This window comes from Rhea americana, unplaced genomic scaffold (assembly GCF_003343005.1).
Source record: "Rhea americana isolate MKP2758 unplaced genomic scaffold, rheAme1 scaffold_10, whole genome shotgun sequence".
Classification (NCBI taxonomy): domain Eukaryota; kingdom Metazoa; phylum Chordata; class Aves; order Rheiformes; family Rheidae; genus Rhea; species Rhea americana.
Genome location: NW_028185039.1, coordinates 4076792 through 4092739, shown reverse-complemented (window position 1 = coordinate 4092739; position 15948 = coordinate 4076792). Strand labels below are relative to the sequence as shown.

General features: G+C 39.3%; 1 protein-coding gene across 1 annotated transcript; it reads right to left on the bottom strand.

Moving 5' to 3' along the window:
• Positions 1–1400: 1400 nt before the first annotated feature.
• On the bottom strand, positions 1401–9748 carry RAC1 (Rac family small GTPase 1). Its single transcript, XM_085301858.1, has 5 exons — positions 9644–9748; positions 8120–8237; positions 4058–4120; positions 3159–3318; positions 1401–2996 (listed from the first exon to the last, which is right to left on the bottom strand). The coding sequence occupies exons 2-5, from the start codon at positions 8210–8212 to the stop codon at positions 2866–2868; spliced, it is 447 nt and encodes a 148-aa protein (XP_085157984.1). The 5' UTR covers positions 8213–8237; positions 9644–9748; the 3' UTR covers positions 1401–2865.
• Between the last annotated feature and the right edge of the window lie 6200 nt (positions 9749–15948).

Genomic DNA, 15948 nt, shown 5'->3' with positions numbered 1-15948 from the left:
GAACAGCAGGGCACATTCTAGCCTCCTCATGTGTATTACTGCATCATGTGAGCACGGGGGAGTCAATGGACAATGCGTCTGAAACAGGTGAGCAGAGAGCCTGGCCTGTTGGTTAGGCAGTGCACTGTAAGACTTTTTTTGTTTTCTATTTTTTTTTTTCTTGAAAAAATAAAGTCCTGGTCCAGTTCTGCTTCTTAGTCACTTAACTTCATCATTGCAGCTTAGTAGCCTGTTACATACCTTTGCAAAGCCTAGACTTCTTTGCATGAAAGGTGCTGAAGTGAAAACAAAAGGGCAGCGCTTGAGCTAGCTGCGCCCTCAGTCTTCTACCAGCAGAAAGCGGTAAGTGAACGCTTGTGCTCRTCTGGCACGCGGGCGCACGACGGCAGGCCTCCCCTGGGTTTTATCAGGCAGTTCTTATTGCACTATTTTTCTTACAGACCTTGGTAGCAGCYCTAGGGTAATTCCTGGTGGTGGTGGCAGTGAGGGCTGTGTTTAAATGCTGCTTGGGATATAAATGTGCAATATTCTTTATCTACCTGGGAYTTGTATTTGCTGACACACCTGACTATTATTAATTTTAATCTGAAGTAACTGATAACTATTTATGATGGTTAATGAGATTAATTTTTCCATGCCCTGTGTTTATTGGTTGTAGTCATTACTTCTAGCTATGACTAATGAAAATACTAATTTATAATTCTGCCAGCAATTTAAAAAGTCATTTGTATGATAGACCTGATGAAAAAAATGTAATGGCTTGTTTCTAGCATGACTTCTGAACARAAAAATTTTAAATCTCAAACTCCTTTAATTAAAAAAAACTAAAAATAAGAAACAATATGATGTGGTTGAGAATAATTAACTGTAGATGTTCATACTATGATACAAAGTGGAGAGAAAATAAAATCTACTCTTAAAAATTTATCTTATTCTGGGTGTGAGGCAAAAGTTAATAACTTATAGCTGTTCAAGTGGCTGGATGCCATGGAGGAAGGTAAGTCAACAACTATTTTACAAATAGTACATTTGTTCTTTACAAACCTTTAAGCCATGCAACATTTTCCTTTATACARTTATAACTTTGTTGTTTGCACATAGAAAGAATCAGTCTGTGATCTGCATTCATTTTTTCTCCTGGTTGTCAGAATCTTTGAAATGCAGCAGCAGCTAGTAACAACTCAAACAATAACACACACAGGCCTACAACAAAATGCTGCCAGACACTGCATTAATGATGGTTCTTAACATTAAGGCATTTCTGAAAGAGCCTGTGGTTAGCGCACACGTCCCTGGGCGACCTCTGCCAAGCTGCTGTTGGCACAAGGAGAATGCTTATTCACAGCCCTTAGAAAAGTGAGATTAGAACACTTGCTCAGAAACTCAAACACTACCACACATTGATTCAAGGATTTATTAAGTCTTACATGCAAAACATACTGCTAATTGCATTAGCAAAAGATCAATGTAAAAACTTCACAATTTTGCAACTCCATTTTTAAGTTTTGCTTTAGTGGTTGAAAGGGTGTAGTTCAACATCGTATTCCTGCCAGTGTTTAGGATGTACAGAACATTAGCACTAACTTACAGAACCTCACAGACCCACGTTACCGTTACTCAATCTATGATGCACATTACATGTAGGTGACAAAGAACACTTGTCTGCATTAGTAATGTTACAGTATGGGATATCTGGCAAATAGTGATAGTTGGGAAGGTTCATAGTTTATAGAGGTCTAAAATATAAAAATTACTAAAACTTGTAAAGGTGCTTCACATGATTTTTACACCTAGTTAGTAGACTAAAAGCTCCTCAGAAAGCGTATAACTTACTGGGTCAGAAGTAACACAAAAATAAGGATATGCTTGAACATTCTAATCTACAAAAAAGCAAAATTCTATCATGAAAGGTTTTAAAATGCAAGCTATATTATTCAGTAAGAAGAAATTCTACAAGAAAAGCATTTACTATGCAACAGTTGTGGGAATGACTGGTTCAGAATTGTAACTAAATGAATGCCCTACTTGAAATTTAAAGGAATTTACCTATGAACATCAACCTCTCTTCCACTACAGCAGGTCTGGGAAAGCATTCACCAATTTTTAACCTGTAATAAAAAGTCAATTCATTTTGAACTACCCTGACAGTGTAGTGTGAATTGATCTGTGCAGTGTCAAAACACTGTCTGGCACTATCATCTGATTGAACCCCATGTTTCACTTACACAATACAATGCTGTCAAAAGGAGTAGATACACTTCAGTAAGAATAGTTATTTATTTATTTTTTTTAATCACAGCAACAAGAACTAGATTGCAACCAAGCCCTTACCAATGATAAAGCATTTTACACTGTGACTCAAGGTTGTCAGTCATTGTCAATGATCTAGGTTTGATATACAACAATAGGCAATGACCGCAGGTTGAGAAAACATTTAATAAAACACATTAGACTGCAATGTTTTGCTAATTATACTGTACTGTGAAAAACTATAAAGTGTTTTTGCATTTCCTAACACAAATTAGAGTCATCTTCAAGAGGAATCTTTAAAAAAGTTTAGTGCTTAGTGTTTATAGCACAACAATGCAACTTAGTTCAGCAGATAGTTTGGCAACACTTAATTGAGCAAGAAGAGGATTTTAAAAATAAGGCTTTACATAGGTTTGTCTTTTTAGGATTTTGCTTTTAGTAGAATGAAAATTAACTTTCATACTTTAAACAAATGAAACCATGAAATTGTTGATTGGTTCAAAAATTTTATGGAAGAGAACTAATTCATAACAGAAGAACTTGGCATTGGATGTGAATGCTCCATTGTTCTGAGCAAAGCACACGGGGTTCGGCGGGGGTGGGGGAGGGCGGCTCTTACAGCAGCAGGCATTTTCTCTTCCTCTTCTTTACAGGAGGGGGGCAAAGAACTGCTCGAATAGCTTCATCGAACACTGTCTTGAGGCCTCGCTGTGTAAGTGCTGAGCATTCTAGGTATTTCACTGCACCTGTGGAAAGCGAAAAAACCTGCAATTACATAGCAGTTTCCTGCAGTTACGGAGAGCACGACTTTAAGCTAACTCCACAGCAAAGGCCAGGCATCTGTTTTAGTTAAGCTACATCTTCCACAAATAGTTAAATCACCAGCAGTAACCTGGTTTCAGTCATACCAATCTCTTTTGCCATGGCAAGGCCCTGTGGGTAGGTGATGGGAGTCAGCTTCTTCTCCTTCAGTTTTTCAATAGTGTCTTTATCATCTCGGAGATCAAGTTTGGTACCCACTAAAATGATGGGGGTGTTGGGGCAATGGTGCCGCACCTCGGGATACCACTGCAAGAAAGAACACACTCAGTACGCGTGGGCAGGTTTCCAGGAAGGCTCTTGAACACACTGATTAAAGGCTCTCAGCAGCAGGGTGAGTCAGGCAAAGCAGTAAAGGGGAGAATGTCAGCTCCATTCCTTAACGTACTAAGGAGAGCATACCATCGCAGAACATCAGGGTTTGTTTCCATTAAGCCCCAAGTGTTTCCACATACTTTTAAGGTTTACCTTGTTAAAGGCTATGCTTATTTTGACATTCTGAGAACCCTGATCTGCACTTCGCTCACCCGTGGAGGTCACCTCTTAGAGGTGCGGATGCAGCCATCTGCTGAAGTCTCCACAGTGCCCTGCAGATCAGCTGTCCATGAACATGAAAGAGGGCAACAGTAGCAGCACAGGTACTTGAATGCTGGCTGACTTGAGGAATAGATGGTATCAGCATAATTTTTATATGTAATTTAAAGAAACATTTAAAAAATGCATTAAAAGGAGACTTTCTGATTGTGACCATAAGAGTTTACGGCAAACAACATTTTTACCTATGTCCTATCACTGCATCAAGGAGTGATTTGTACTTTAGGTGCTGCAGGTGCCTGAACTTCAGAGAAGGTAGAAATCCATTTGTTTAAGTCCAGAAAGTTCTGGATCAGAATTCCCACCATCTGCCAGACATCACCTAACATTTTCCTGAAACTGTGGTAAAATAAACATTACACTGAACCCTTAGAAATAAGAGGATGATACTTACCTTAGCACGGACATTTTCAAAGGACGCAGGGCTCACGAGGGAAAAGCAGATTAAAAACACATCCTAGAAAACAAGTGTTAGAAGTCAGCCCAGCAAAGCTAACACTGCAACAGCACCTGTCAATGTAAAGAGGCCAATGTCAGCAGCATCTGTATCACGCCACCCTTGCGGGCAGCACGGCTGACGATGCAGCTGAACATGACATTGGAGCTAGTTTTCCCAGCAGGAAATCCATTCCCAAGCACCTACAAGCAGAGGCAAAGGCGGGTGGGGGGGGGAACGACAAGAGCAGATCGTAATCATGTTCATAATCAGCTATTGCAGTGGCCAGCAACTAAATACTAGTGAAGTTGTGTTGGCAACTTTCTTCCCCTAAATGTCTTTTTAAAAAAATAATAATTAAAAAAATCTGTTGCACTGACATTCAGGAAAAAAAATGCTCCAAAATAAATATAAAACACTTCATGTATCTTAAAGTAAATGCAGTAATTACTGCAAGTAATGAAGAGTCATTACATTGGCTTCTAAACTAGGTTTGAATGTTCTTTGCAGAYCTCTAAGTGATTAAAGTCTTAAAACAGGTACATTAGCAAAGCATGTTACAAAGTGTTACTGTTATACTAGCTTCTGAAATAAGATTATACTATTCCTAAAGAAATCTTACATTGTAAAGGAAAAGCATACAGTACAGAATAAAAGACAAAAATAAATTACTGTGCAGAGTATTTTCCTTTTCAGTAATGCTTCTTCTATCCTGTAAGCCAATTTCCACTATCGTTACTTTTAACATAATATGATGAATCTTGTACAACTGTTACTGCTACTGCACATCTGTACAGAAAGACTTCAGAATTTCTCTATAACCAAATTAAGATCCAGAACAGTATTAAAAACTCCAAGCAACACACTAGGCCCCTCCCTCCRTAAAGCCCAGGACAGTACAAAGAAGATGAGCACAGAGCAGCTGGGGCTGGCAGGGACCTCCAGAGATCATCTGGTCCAAGCCCTGCTGAAGCAGGGTCACCTACAGCAGGCTGCCTGGGACCATGTGAGAGCATCTCCAAGGATGGAGCCTCCACAGCCTCCCCTGGGGCAACCTGTCCCAGTGTTCAGCCACCAGAGTAAAGAAGTTTCCTTATGTTCAGATGAATCTCCTGTGTCATAAAGCAGGTGTTTTTAGGGTTCTGGTACCTCTTGCCTTTCATTTGAAAGAGAAAGGAAGATTATAAAGTCAGGTGAAAACATTTAACATGTTTACATCAACTGCTGTAAAATATGCATTTCAGAAAACACTACACTTCATATTCTGAACAATTCTAGTGTTGCACAGCTACAAGATGAATTTGCTACACCTGATCAGCTGAAGACTCTAATCTTGYCCTATTACCCAAAACCCAATAAACATCTCTGACAATCCCAGCTTTCCCCAAYCTGCCTCTTTATCTGTACTTATTCCAGTAACAAGTGTGTTAAAGAATCAGGCATTTCAGAGTGTTAGTTGATTGTGCTGCATTTCAAGGCATTTGGTTAGGGCAGCATCTGACATCTGCACTGCTAAGCACTTGCAACCCAGTTGTTCATGCATCACCCCAACAAGTCTCCATAGCAGCTTCCCAGAAGAAGAAAGATAAAACAGTATCAAGTACTGTGATACTATGGCCACTACTTCTCTTTTCCAATTCTGGAAGTTCGTAGTGATTGAAATTCTGCATAGTACGCAGATTCTCTCCTTCGCTAACTCCAGAGATCAAAGATCTGGTGTGACCATGAGCAATTATTTGAAGGTTTCAGGCATCTTGCACACTATCAGTCTTAGACAGTAAATAAGAGGAAAAGCTATTTTTTAAACACAAAAGCTTTAGTTTTAAAGCAACTCATTTAAAGAGATGCAGTAACAGAGTTCAAATATAACAATTATATAGTTCCAAGAAAAGTTGTTGTTAAAAAAAATAGGGGCCAATTTATCACTATCATAAGCAAGACAAGACAACAGAACTTGGAACTGAAGTTTATTGAAAGTTTTACATACGGCAATAGGTTGATCTGTCAGACTGGAAGATATATTCTTACCATTGGTTCCTCCAACCTAATAACAGCATGAAATAAAGTTACTCCTAAAATGGATTTAAGGGAAAACATTCTTTCAACCAGCGCACCTTTCTGTTCCAACTTCTTCCCTGCCCTCATTTTTTTGAAATACTGGGTGACTTCAAATAAAATTTACAGGAGTTTCATACCTTCTGTCAAATGTAATTAGAATAAATAAGGAAAAAGATACAAACTGATGTCCCTACTACAGCAAAGTCTTCACTGGGAAGCTAACAGCTTTTGAACTRCTGGCTGATCAAGATACACAAGCGATCTGCAACACCTGCTCCCATCTTGCCCAGCTGGTAGTTCAGGGGCAGATACAGGGACAGGAGGCCTCCAGAACATGCGAGGGGGGAGTTTAAGTAGCACAGAGAAAGCAGGGGGAGGCTGACTGCTCCCAGAAGTCAGGCTCCTGGAGCTCCACTGSTCGTTCTCTGCCTCCTTCTGGGAGGGAAGGAGTGTCTTTTTATATTACTAAGTAATGATGAATTTCACAAGCTTAAAATCTGAAGACTGTGTCATGGGAAGTTCAAGACTTACCACCTAGCTTTCATTTTCAGTTTCTGCTGTAAAAAAAACAGAATCTGAATGACTGATAAGAGTTATATGCTTTTACCGAAAAGATTTTCCAAAGAGTACGTTTAGCTAGAGATGGCATTCTTTTCCAGTCTGTTGGAAAGACACATTATCAAACTAAAGACACACATACATTCCGTCCCATTAACACAGGAGAGGAACTACATTCTCCTTTGCAATTCCACTTTGCCTCAAGTGATCTTTCAACGTACCTTTTTCTACCCTGTGACACTTTTTGAAGAACATTATGATGTTAAACTCTTCCTAAGAACCATCTAAATACGAATTAGATCAAAGCTGCAGGTGCCTATTGTTTCTCTTTTTAAAGACAGATAGATTATTTCTGGCATTTTTACTAGCCCTGTCTACAACTGGCAAGATTGTATACATCTTGGGTCTCATAACTAAGAGGAAAGCCTAATGGTAGAAGTTAGTGAGTTAATGAGCATTTAATTAACAAGAATAGTGAATTACGGCCAGTTTACTAAAAAAGTTAGATGGGATTCACATTATTCAAGAAAGCAATTCTACCGTAGAATTGAAGCAATTCTGCATTTTACATTATTAACATGGAACATCATATACTTGGCAGTTTACAACAAAAGTAAACCTGCAACTTTGACATCGATATCACCTTTAAAGGACAATTCTGCCAGATTAAAGAACCTAGCTCTAAAGGATACTTGACAGAAAGTATCTTTAGAGAACTAGTCTATAAAGATTAACTAAGTTATAGTGGAAGTTGCACTGGAAATAAAAGAGCAAATTACTTCAGCATCTTATAGAAAGAAAGATGCAGCACASAGTCAGGACTTAACCAGCTGCAAGCACGAAAGTCAAAGATACAGTTGTATTCATGTTATAACACAAGCTACAAGCAATAAAATAGCCATGGGCTTAAGTACCTTTGAAAGCTACAACACAGCCTGTCAACACCAGTATTTTTCTTTAATACTGCCTCTTTCACATTTAATACTTCTTAAAGCCAGAGACTAAATGGAATCAAGTGCTTAGCAGTGACAATGTCAAGTTGCAGCTAAACATCATGCCTAAAAACGAAATCAAATCCTGTCTTCGGCAGGCATTCTAACCTTAAAGATCAGTGGATTTGCTGATGAGACTATTCATCAAGTTTATTTTTAGTCAAGTACTCTAGTTAATTCTGAGGCTGCAACCACAAAAGCCAACATGCATTATTGCACATAAGGATGCAAACTGCAACATTTGTACACTACAGGTACAGTATSAGGGATGGAAGAGGGCACCTTGCAAAAGGTCACTGTTACTATTAAATACAACTCTACATGCAAGATCATTAGTTTTAGCAGCATTCAAAACAGCTTGCACATTACACAAAGCTGTGCACATTTTCAAGTTTCACACTGTTGTTCTTACTGTTTGTGGATAGGATAGTGGACGTAGCCTGTCATAGTCCTCTTGGCCAGCTGTATCCCACAAACCCAGATTGACTGGTTTTCCATCAACCATTACATTAGCAGAGTAGTTGTCAAAACTAAAGAGCGAAAAAAAAAAGAAAAAAAAAAGAAAGAAGTCAGCTGCACTTACGTGCAGTAAAGTAAGAAGCACAAGGATTTTCTAGAGTCCGAACTGGGAAGTGTACAAAGAAAAAAAAAAAGGTTCTTCACTCCATCCTCCTGCTCCCCAGAAAACAATTCTGTACATACTGAGTCTGGTATTGAGTAGTAGGAGAAAATATGCAAGACAGACTTGGTCCAGCCTGAGCAGAGGTCATCTTTTTAATCGCTCTTTTGATAGAAATATTAATCCCAGTAAGTACAGGAAAGCAGGAGATTCATTTAGTAAATGCTTTCTGGTCTTATTGAGGCATTCATCAGCAAGTTAACCTGTCTTGCATTTTGTAACATAGAATAAGAATTCATGAGCAACAATCAAGGCATCTAAAAGACAACAGATTAATATTAATAACTTCATAAGCTTGATAATCAAGAAAACCACACACTCCAAAACCCCCTTACAAAACATTGAAGTTACTCGCAAAGTTACTTCAGTAAAGACATTTACCTCATTCATTATTTTGAGCTTTAATGATTTGTTAAGGTTAAACTAAGTTGAGAGAAGATATCGTTAATACAGAACCATGACAGAGAAGCAGTTGGGGGCAGGGAGAAGCAAAGAATCCYAAGTCAAGAAAAGAGTAATTAAGACAAGGCCTTGGAAGAATAACTAAAGTCACCTGAAAATTGTGTTAACTGAAAACTCATCAATACATACTGAGATACTGAGAGCAAGTTAGATAAATATTTCATAGAGAAATCCCCCAAAGTTAGGGAAGCTTGTTTTATTTTTATTTATTTATTTTTGAAGAGACAACTAGATGCTCAAAAGGGAAACATTATGCATTAATACTGGCATCAACAAACCCTTAAATGCTCAGATATAAGCAAATGGGAAGTACCAAAATAAATGAGTCCCCCACAGTCATGGCTGAAGAGTATGAAGCTGTGGCTGGCTTAGCACAGGACTGGCAGGGACAGAAAAAGTGGAAGGAAGAAGGAAAAAAATCTTACTTCTCTAGTCACATAAATGAACTATTTCTGACTGAATATAATGATTTACAGAGTGTTCAGCCTTGGGACTGCTTATTATAAATGATATTTAAGATAGAAATAACATGCTATTTTAAAAGACAATGGCACCTGCAGGCACAGCAGAGGCAAAAACTGAGCTAGTATGAACACACACCACTGGTATGGCTACGCCAAACAGTAACAGCCCAAAATATTTCTCATTAAATACATCTAGATACTCAGTTAAGCCTTTAAAGATGAAGCTGAGCAGTGCTTGCAGCCAACTCAAACAATACAAACGAGGAGTCTGGAACGGCAATAAGCATGCAGAAGTTGACATAAATGAGTTCTTAAGATTTTAAGTACTTACACAGTGGGTATATATTCTCCAGGGAATGCATTGGTTGTGTAACTGATGAGTAGGCATGTTTTACCTACAGCACTGTAAAAAGAGGAAGTTCACATGTAAAAAGCATTCACCTCGAATAATCGGAAGTAGCATCCCTTTTAAGGGAGAAGATCTATTAGACTCAGCTATCTAAGGAACAATTCAGACTGTCGCAAGTCAATATTGTGCAAGAAAAGACCTAGAAAATTATATTCTTAGCATCACTGGAAATGAAAACATGCCTAATGTGAACATCTCAGTTATGCAGAAATGGTAAATTGTCAGATTTCTGTTAGCCTTTAGTTAAAAAAAAATAGGACAAGACTACTAACATCTGCTTGTCATGTGATGGAATGCTTGTCAAGACTGCTATTGCTGCAACTCCCCAAAATCCAAAAAAAGACAGCCTTTACGCAACTCCAACATTGTTGTAAAAGTATAATGTTCTAGAAAACAAAGTTTGAAAGAGTTTGAAACTTCCCAAGATCATTTTCAACTTTTTGAAAGAAATACAAACCCTCACAATATTTATTAATAACATAAAATTACACTCTGTATGCATTCTTCAGCAATTCAGATATTTCAAACTGATTTACAGATGAGTTATTCTAATACTGAAGAAATCATTTGGAGCTCTGTTCCCCCCACAGATTTAAYCCTAAACAGCCTCAGATAACGGGGCAGGACAAGGTTCAGGTCCAGATTTCTTTCCAAGTTCTGGCAGCCAGCTCCCTCCTCTTCCTCCCTCTCCCCCATATCTTATCTAGAGTAAAGCATTAAAGAAATAATTGACCCTCTGTTAGTTTTAATTAAGGGGTGGAAGTGCTTGAGATTAAAAAAAAAAATGTACAGACAGACTCCACAAAGAGCATTTCTGACACTGCAGACTGGTCCCCAGACTGGTTTCTCATGCTGTTAGAGGATTATGCTCTTCAAATAAGAGATTCCAGAAGATGACTTCAACCGGTTTCTCAAAGAAGATAATCCCCAGCTGCATTAYATTTTCCCTGATTACTCTTCTCAAACAGTCAAACTCCTGTGCAAGGAAAACTATTTTGTTGCAGATGTTTATTTCAACCATTTATTCAAGTCACAAGCAGCTTTCAACCTTAATGTACTTACACACATACACTTGCCATTAGTACTAGTTTGACACATGAACCTTCTGAACTTGTTTTTTCCACAAGCTGAAGTAAATTCATGAAAGTTTTAGTCTAGAACTACAGCTAACTATAAAAAAAAAAAGCACAAAACAACTGAATTCTAATGCTAAAAATATCCGTTTACCTTCAGCTTTTGCAAAAGGAAGATCTCACAGATAAGCTTTAGTCAAGGCTAAGTCTCCAGCTGCAAATATTCAGAGGCATTCATACCTAAATTTCAGTAAGTACATTTCACTTAAATCATCACATTTCTTCTCTTGCTTTGGAAGTGTATAGACTTAATCTGCGAAAGATCATCTTCAATAAGTTATTTTAAATCATTTAACACCTGCCCCTAACTAGTCAACCTTCTCTATTGACTCACATTTTAAGGCAGGTTGAGTAAATTCTGAGCTTTGTCACAAACCAGAAATTACTACATGTATTGTAACTCAACCCATAACCAGTCTCCCATTAAACTTGAAGCAGTTCAATATTACATTAGCCTGAGGAGTTATTTGATAGCAACATTTGATAACACTACCCTGAATGACTGAGCTATGAAATAAAAGATGCTTCAGTGTGTGAAATAATCCATTCAGGATTTCATCTTATATCCTTGATTTTAAATCCTAGTTTTGTTTTTAATTTGACACTAGCATAACATCCCATCTACTGCAACCCTCTCCAATCATACCATATAGTCATCTTCACTACTCTTCACACCTGCTTCTGAAGAAACAAGATCCCAGTCTGCTGGGGTCTGAGATTTTTACATTCACAGTATACTCTTTTGTGCCAAGTTACAACAAAAAAAATTAAGGCATTTAATTCTGCACTTGGTAAGTACAGTCTCTAAACATTTTCCTGTAGTAATAGGCCTGAGATATACTTGTATGCAGAAGCAAAATAGGAATTTACCATTCAGTAAAGTCTGCGGGAGAACTGGAGGAGCAGTATGACAACACAGCTAAGCTGATTTAACAGCTGTCAGAAGGGGAGGTCCCATCTTATCTCCTGGGCTAGCAACCATGTGACTCCACAACCAGCCAGAACAAGGAGTTAAAACTATTCACTCCCCTCCTCCTCCAGTAAAGTTAGCTTGTCAGCTCAGCTCCCTGGGCCAGCTCAGTCAGATCGCTTTGAAGGCACTGTTGAACTGCAGCCCCAACACTACAAGGCTGGCTATCCTAGTCTGTAAGGTAAAAACCACCCAGGTACCAAGAGGAGCAAAGGCCTGGTTCTTCATGAGCCCTCTGGAGGCTCGAGGCCAAGCGTTCTCACGCCTCCAGAACCCAGTTGATCTGAGCCTCCACTTTCCAGTTAAGTTCATTACAGATAGCTTAAGCATCTAACAAATCTGTGCTGAACTAACATTTTTTAAGCAGTGGATCAAGGACTTTTTCACACTCAGGCTCCCTTGCTCACCATGCACCGAAACTGGTGAGTCTGCTCTGGTTAATCAGGAGTTCAGGAAGGTGGTGAAAGATTTCATCCCAAGCACAGAGGTGCCTGTAGTGTGGYGCTGCAGCACCAACCAGGCAGAGTCATTAAAACAAGAACACACACGCCCAACCACCCCATTTCAGACTTGTTCCATTCTGGGTTTCCTGCTTTCCTTGCCTTTTGGCTCACTGCCCTGTGAATCAGATCTGTATGGTCACCAATCTTAAAAGCGAACACTAACACCTACCTTTACAAGCCAGATCCAAGTACTTCATTAGTTTTTTAATACACTATCTAGCTTTTGTATTAAAGCAACTCCCTGCGGATTCTAATTGTTTGGCAAAATACAAATCCCTGAATATAAAAGCTGGAGACAGAGAAACTGAAATATCACCAACGCAGAATTAGTCATAACAATTTCTAGTAACTACTTCATCACAGCTCTGTCCACCCACTATTAAATCAAATGAAACTGGCAACATTTGCCTGTAATTAAAATAAGGCCTAYAGAAAGCTGCAGTGTTTTAACTACTTAAAAAGTGAGAATCTTATAAAAGAGAGCAGAGAGTTCCTGGTTGTTTCCTGGTACCATCCTGGAATCAATCTATTTATAAAACCGTATGTACATTAATTCCTGAAACAACACACATCATCTCTTTCCTGGCCTTATTTACACTAATAAGTTTTAGGAAGTTTCCCACTGAGCTCCCAGAGGCAGTGTGAAGGGACACACAGCAAAAATGCTGTCAGAGGATCTGCCCCAGCATTTCTGCCATCAAAAAGGCACTGGAGCTGCACAGGTGGYTGAGAGGCTCCTGCTATTCCACAGCTGAAAACCACTTGTGAGAATTGAGCTCCAATTTCCAGCCACAGCAGTGGAAGCCAGCTGAAGTACTTGCTTCTTTAATTCCTTAAATGTTTATATCTGCAAACAGTGGCAGCCTTCACAGAAAGCTTTGATTATGTCATTTCTTTCTTCCTCTGATCCACATGAATTACCTTCCTGGCAAACAAGGTGTATAGCCCAGGTCTCCGCTAAGACTTTGAACAGTGGGTGAGACTTCTTCAGTATGCTCATTAGATCAGAAAGTGTTTTTGCTATGGTCATTTTAGTTACATAATACCCTTCCAAATAAGCTATTTTACTCACTGTGACTCCTTTCCCAAATACATGATTCAGTATCTACAATACTACATTTTCTATCTTGAAAAGCATAAGAGTTGTTTCCAAATTTCAAGTCACTGCACTCCCTACAGATTGCATTGGAGAGATCTCAAGTGTTCAGCATCTTATACAAGCACTACATTACACGCAACAAAAAGCCAGTTATTCTCCTCCTCCTCTTCTTGAGGGTCTATCAAATCAAACACAGCATGGTTTTAGCAGCCAAGGCTACAAGTTAAGTAAAATCTCAAACAGGGACCATTCTGTGGCATCCAGTTATCATTTCTGCAATGGGCAAGACTTCCCTCAACATTATAGTGGATCACTTGAGATTCCACACCACTAAACAGCTCCCCCCATTTTTTTTTTTTTAAGTTAGCACCTTTTGTTTTCATTCTAAAAGTAACTTTCACCAGTGCTTTTTCACAAGTCTCAATCAACAACAATTCTTGTAGAGTTATTCAGGTGGAGGCATAGTCACAAGTCCTGCTCAATCTTAATTCTCTGTATCAAGAAGTCAAAGCAACAGTTGCCAACTATTTCTCCTCAAATAATCCTCACAGCAAAGCAGCAAACTAGGGTAAAATGTTAGCACAACCAGCGTTATATGCCATGCTTTTCCAGCCATTCTAGATGTCTAAGTTGACACTAGTCAAAGCCCTAAAAACAAACATGAGGTACTTACCAGAAATGGCCTATTTACAATTTCAAAACACGGTCACATAAGTACTTCTACAGCCTTATTTATTCTGTTCCTAGTAGATCTTTGTAAAACAGTACCTAAGTTTTGTATTACGTAAGCAATCTTTAACTTGTATTGTTTTACAGAAATACTAAAGCTTTAGCCTTATCTAAACCAAACATTACATGTTTTCTGCAATACCTGTAAAGCTTGAACTTCTGAAGCAGCAGCACAGGGAAACAAATCATTATATATAAAAAGCTATCAAAAATAAGCAATGATATCTCAGAAACAATTATTTTTCAAGACCCTACTAACAGAGAGGGAAAAAAAAACCAGATCAGAATGACTGCGTTTTATTCACACATGTACAAAGCTCGAGGCAGAAATACACCATTTCCATTCCCAAGATGAAGAGCAATAAGTTTGGAAGTGGTATGGTATTTACAAAGCAAGCGATGAGAAAAACTATTTTGCTGAATGAATACATCAGTTTGTCTATCCTGAGTTCTCAAATCATATAGAAGCAGCAGACAAATCCCCCCCCCCAGCACGATGCACTGCGTTTATTTACAGCATTTGGTTACAAACAATATCATTCATTTGAAAAGAGTAATAGAAAAATAGATCAGTCATTTTTTAAAACCAATCTAAACCAAAAGAACAATCCACAGTTGTTTTATCTAGTATCAGGGAAATAGATCACAAGAAAGTGATATCCTGGAAAAACTGTGACTTCATGTCCTCATTGCTCAGAACTTTGCACAGCAAGCAAAGCCAAAATGATTTTGTTAGATCATTTACTATGATGGAAAGATAAATCTACTCAGCCTTTTTAGAGATTCCACATCTTAAAGTACCTTAGAGATGTAGTAACTTAAAGAATAAGCACTGCATGAAATTACACAGGCAGTGGCAAGACCATTTAGCTAAGTTTGCTGTGATACCAATTATGCTCAGACTACACTGGGATTTTTGTTTCTACTATGAAAAAAAAAGATCTCTCAAACTGCATAACACAAGTCTTGTTTCCCAGCTGGCCTATGATACTCCCCTGAGCTCAGACATTCAGCAAAAAAAGAATGCCTCTGAGCTGATGGGAATAGAGTTTGTGTGTTTGCTGCTTTTGAATATCCTCCAGCAAGCTTTCTCCACCATAATTTCAGTATTTTTTATACTGAAATCCAGCAGCTAAACTCAGACTTAATTTCATTGTAAAACGCATTCACAAGTTGCTTTGGTTATAAGCAATACCACATCCAGAACACTGCAAGCGTAGCACACAAGAATGCTGTAGGGGAAGCATGTCTTCACAGATAAGTTAATTATTTGTACTGTAATTGCTTTACCTGTCTCCTTTAGACAGGAGCCTTACAGGCCTAGATGTGTGTGTGCAAAATATCAGCTTCTGCCCACAGCATTTATGATCTGCTTAGAGTTCAGCACTTTCCCTCAGTCATATAAGAATCAAATGTCAAAAACCAAGCTACAAACAGCAATAAGAAAGCGTCTGCCCGGTGTTACTTTCAGCAACAGCACTCCAAGCCAGTGTTCGAGCGCCCATGTCATTAAGAGCACGATGAAGTCACTGCTACCACGCCAGGACCGCCTGGGCGCGCCCTGGGCGCACGGAACACAGGCAGGAGCGGCAGCGGCCGGACGCGGGGCCGCGAGGAGCGGCCCGGCCTTGCYCAGCGCCAGGCCGGAGCGCGCACCCTCCTGCCCCGCTTCTGCCGGCACCCGCCCCCCGGGCCCGGGTGCGGAGCCAGCGCTGCAGGCACCCCGCGCTGCTGCGCCCCCGCGGCAGCCTCCGCCTCGCCCCCTCCCCGGCGGCCACCACTCGCCTCCCGCC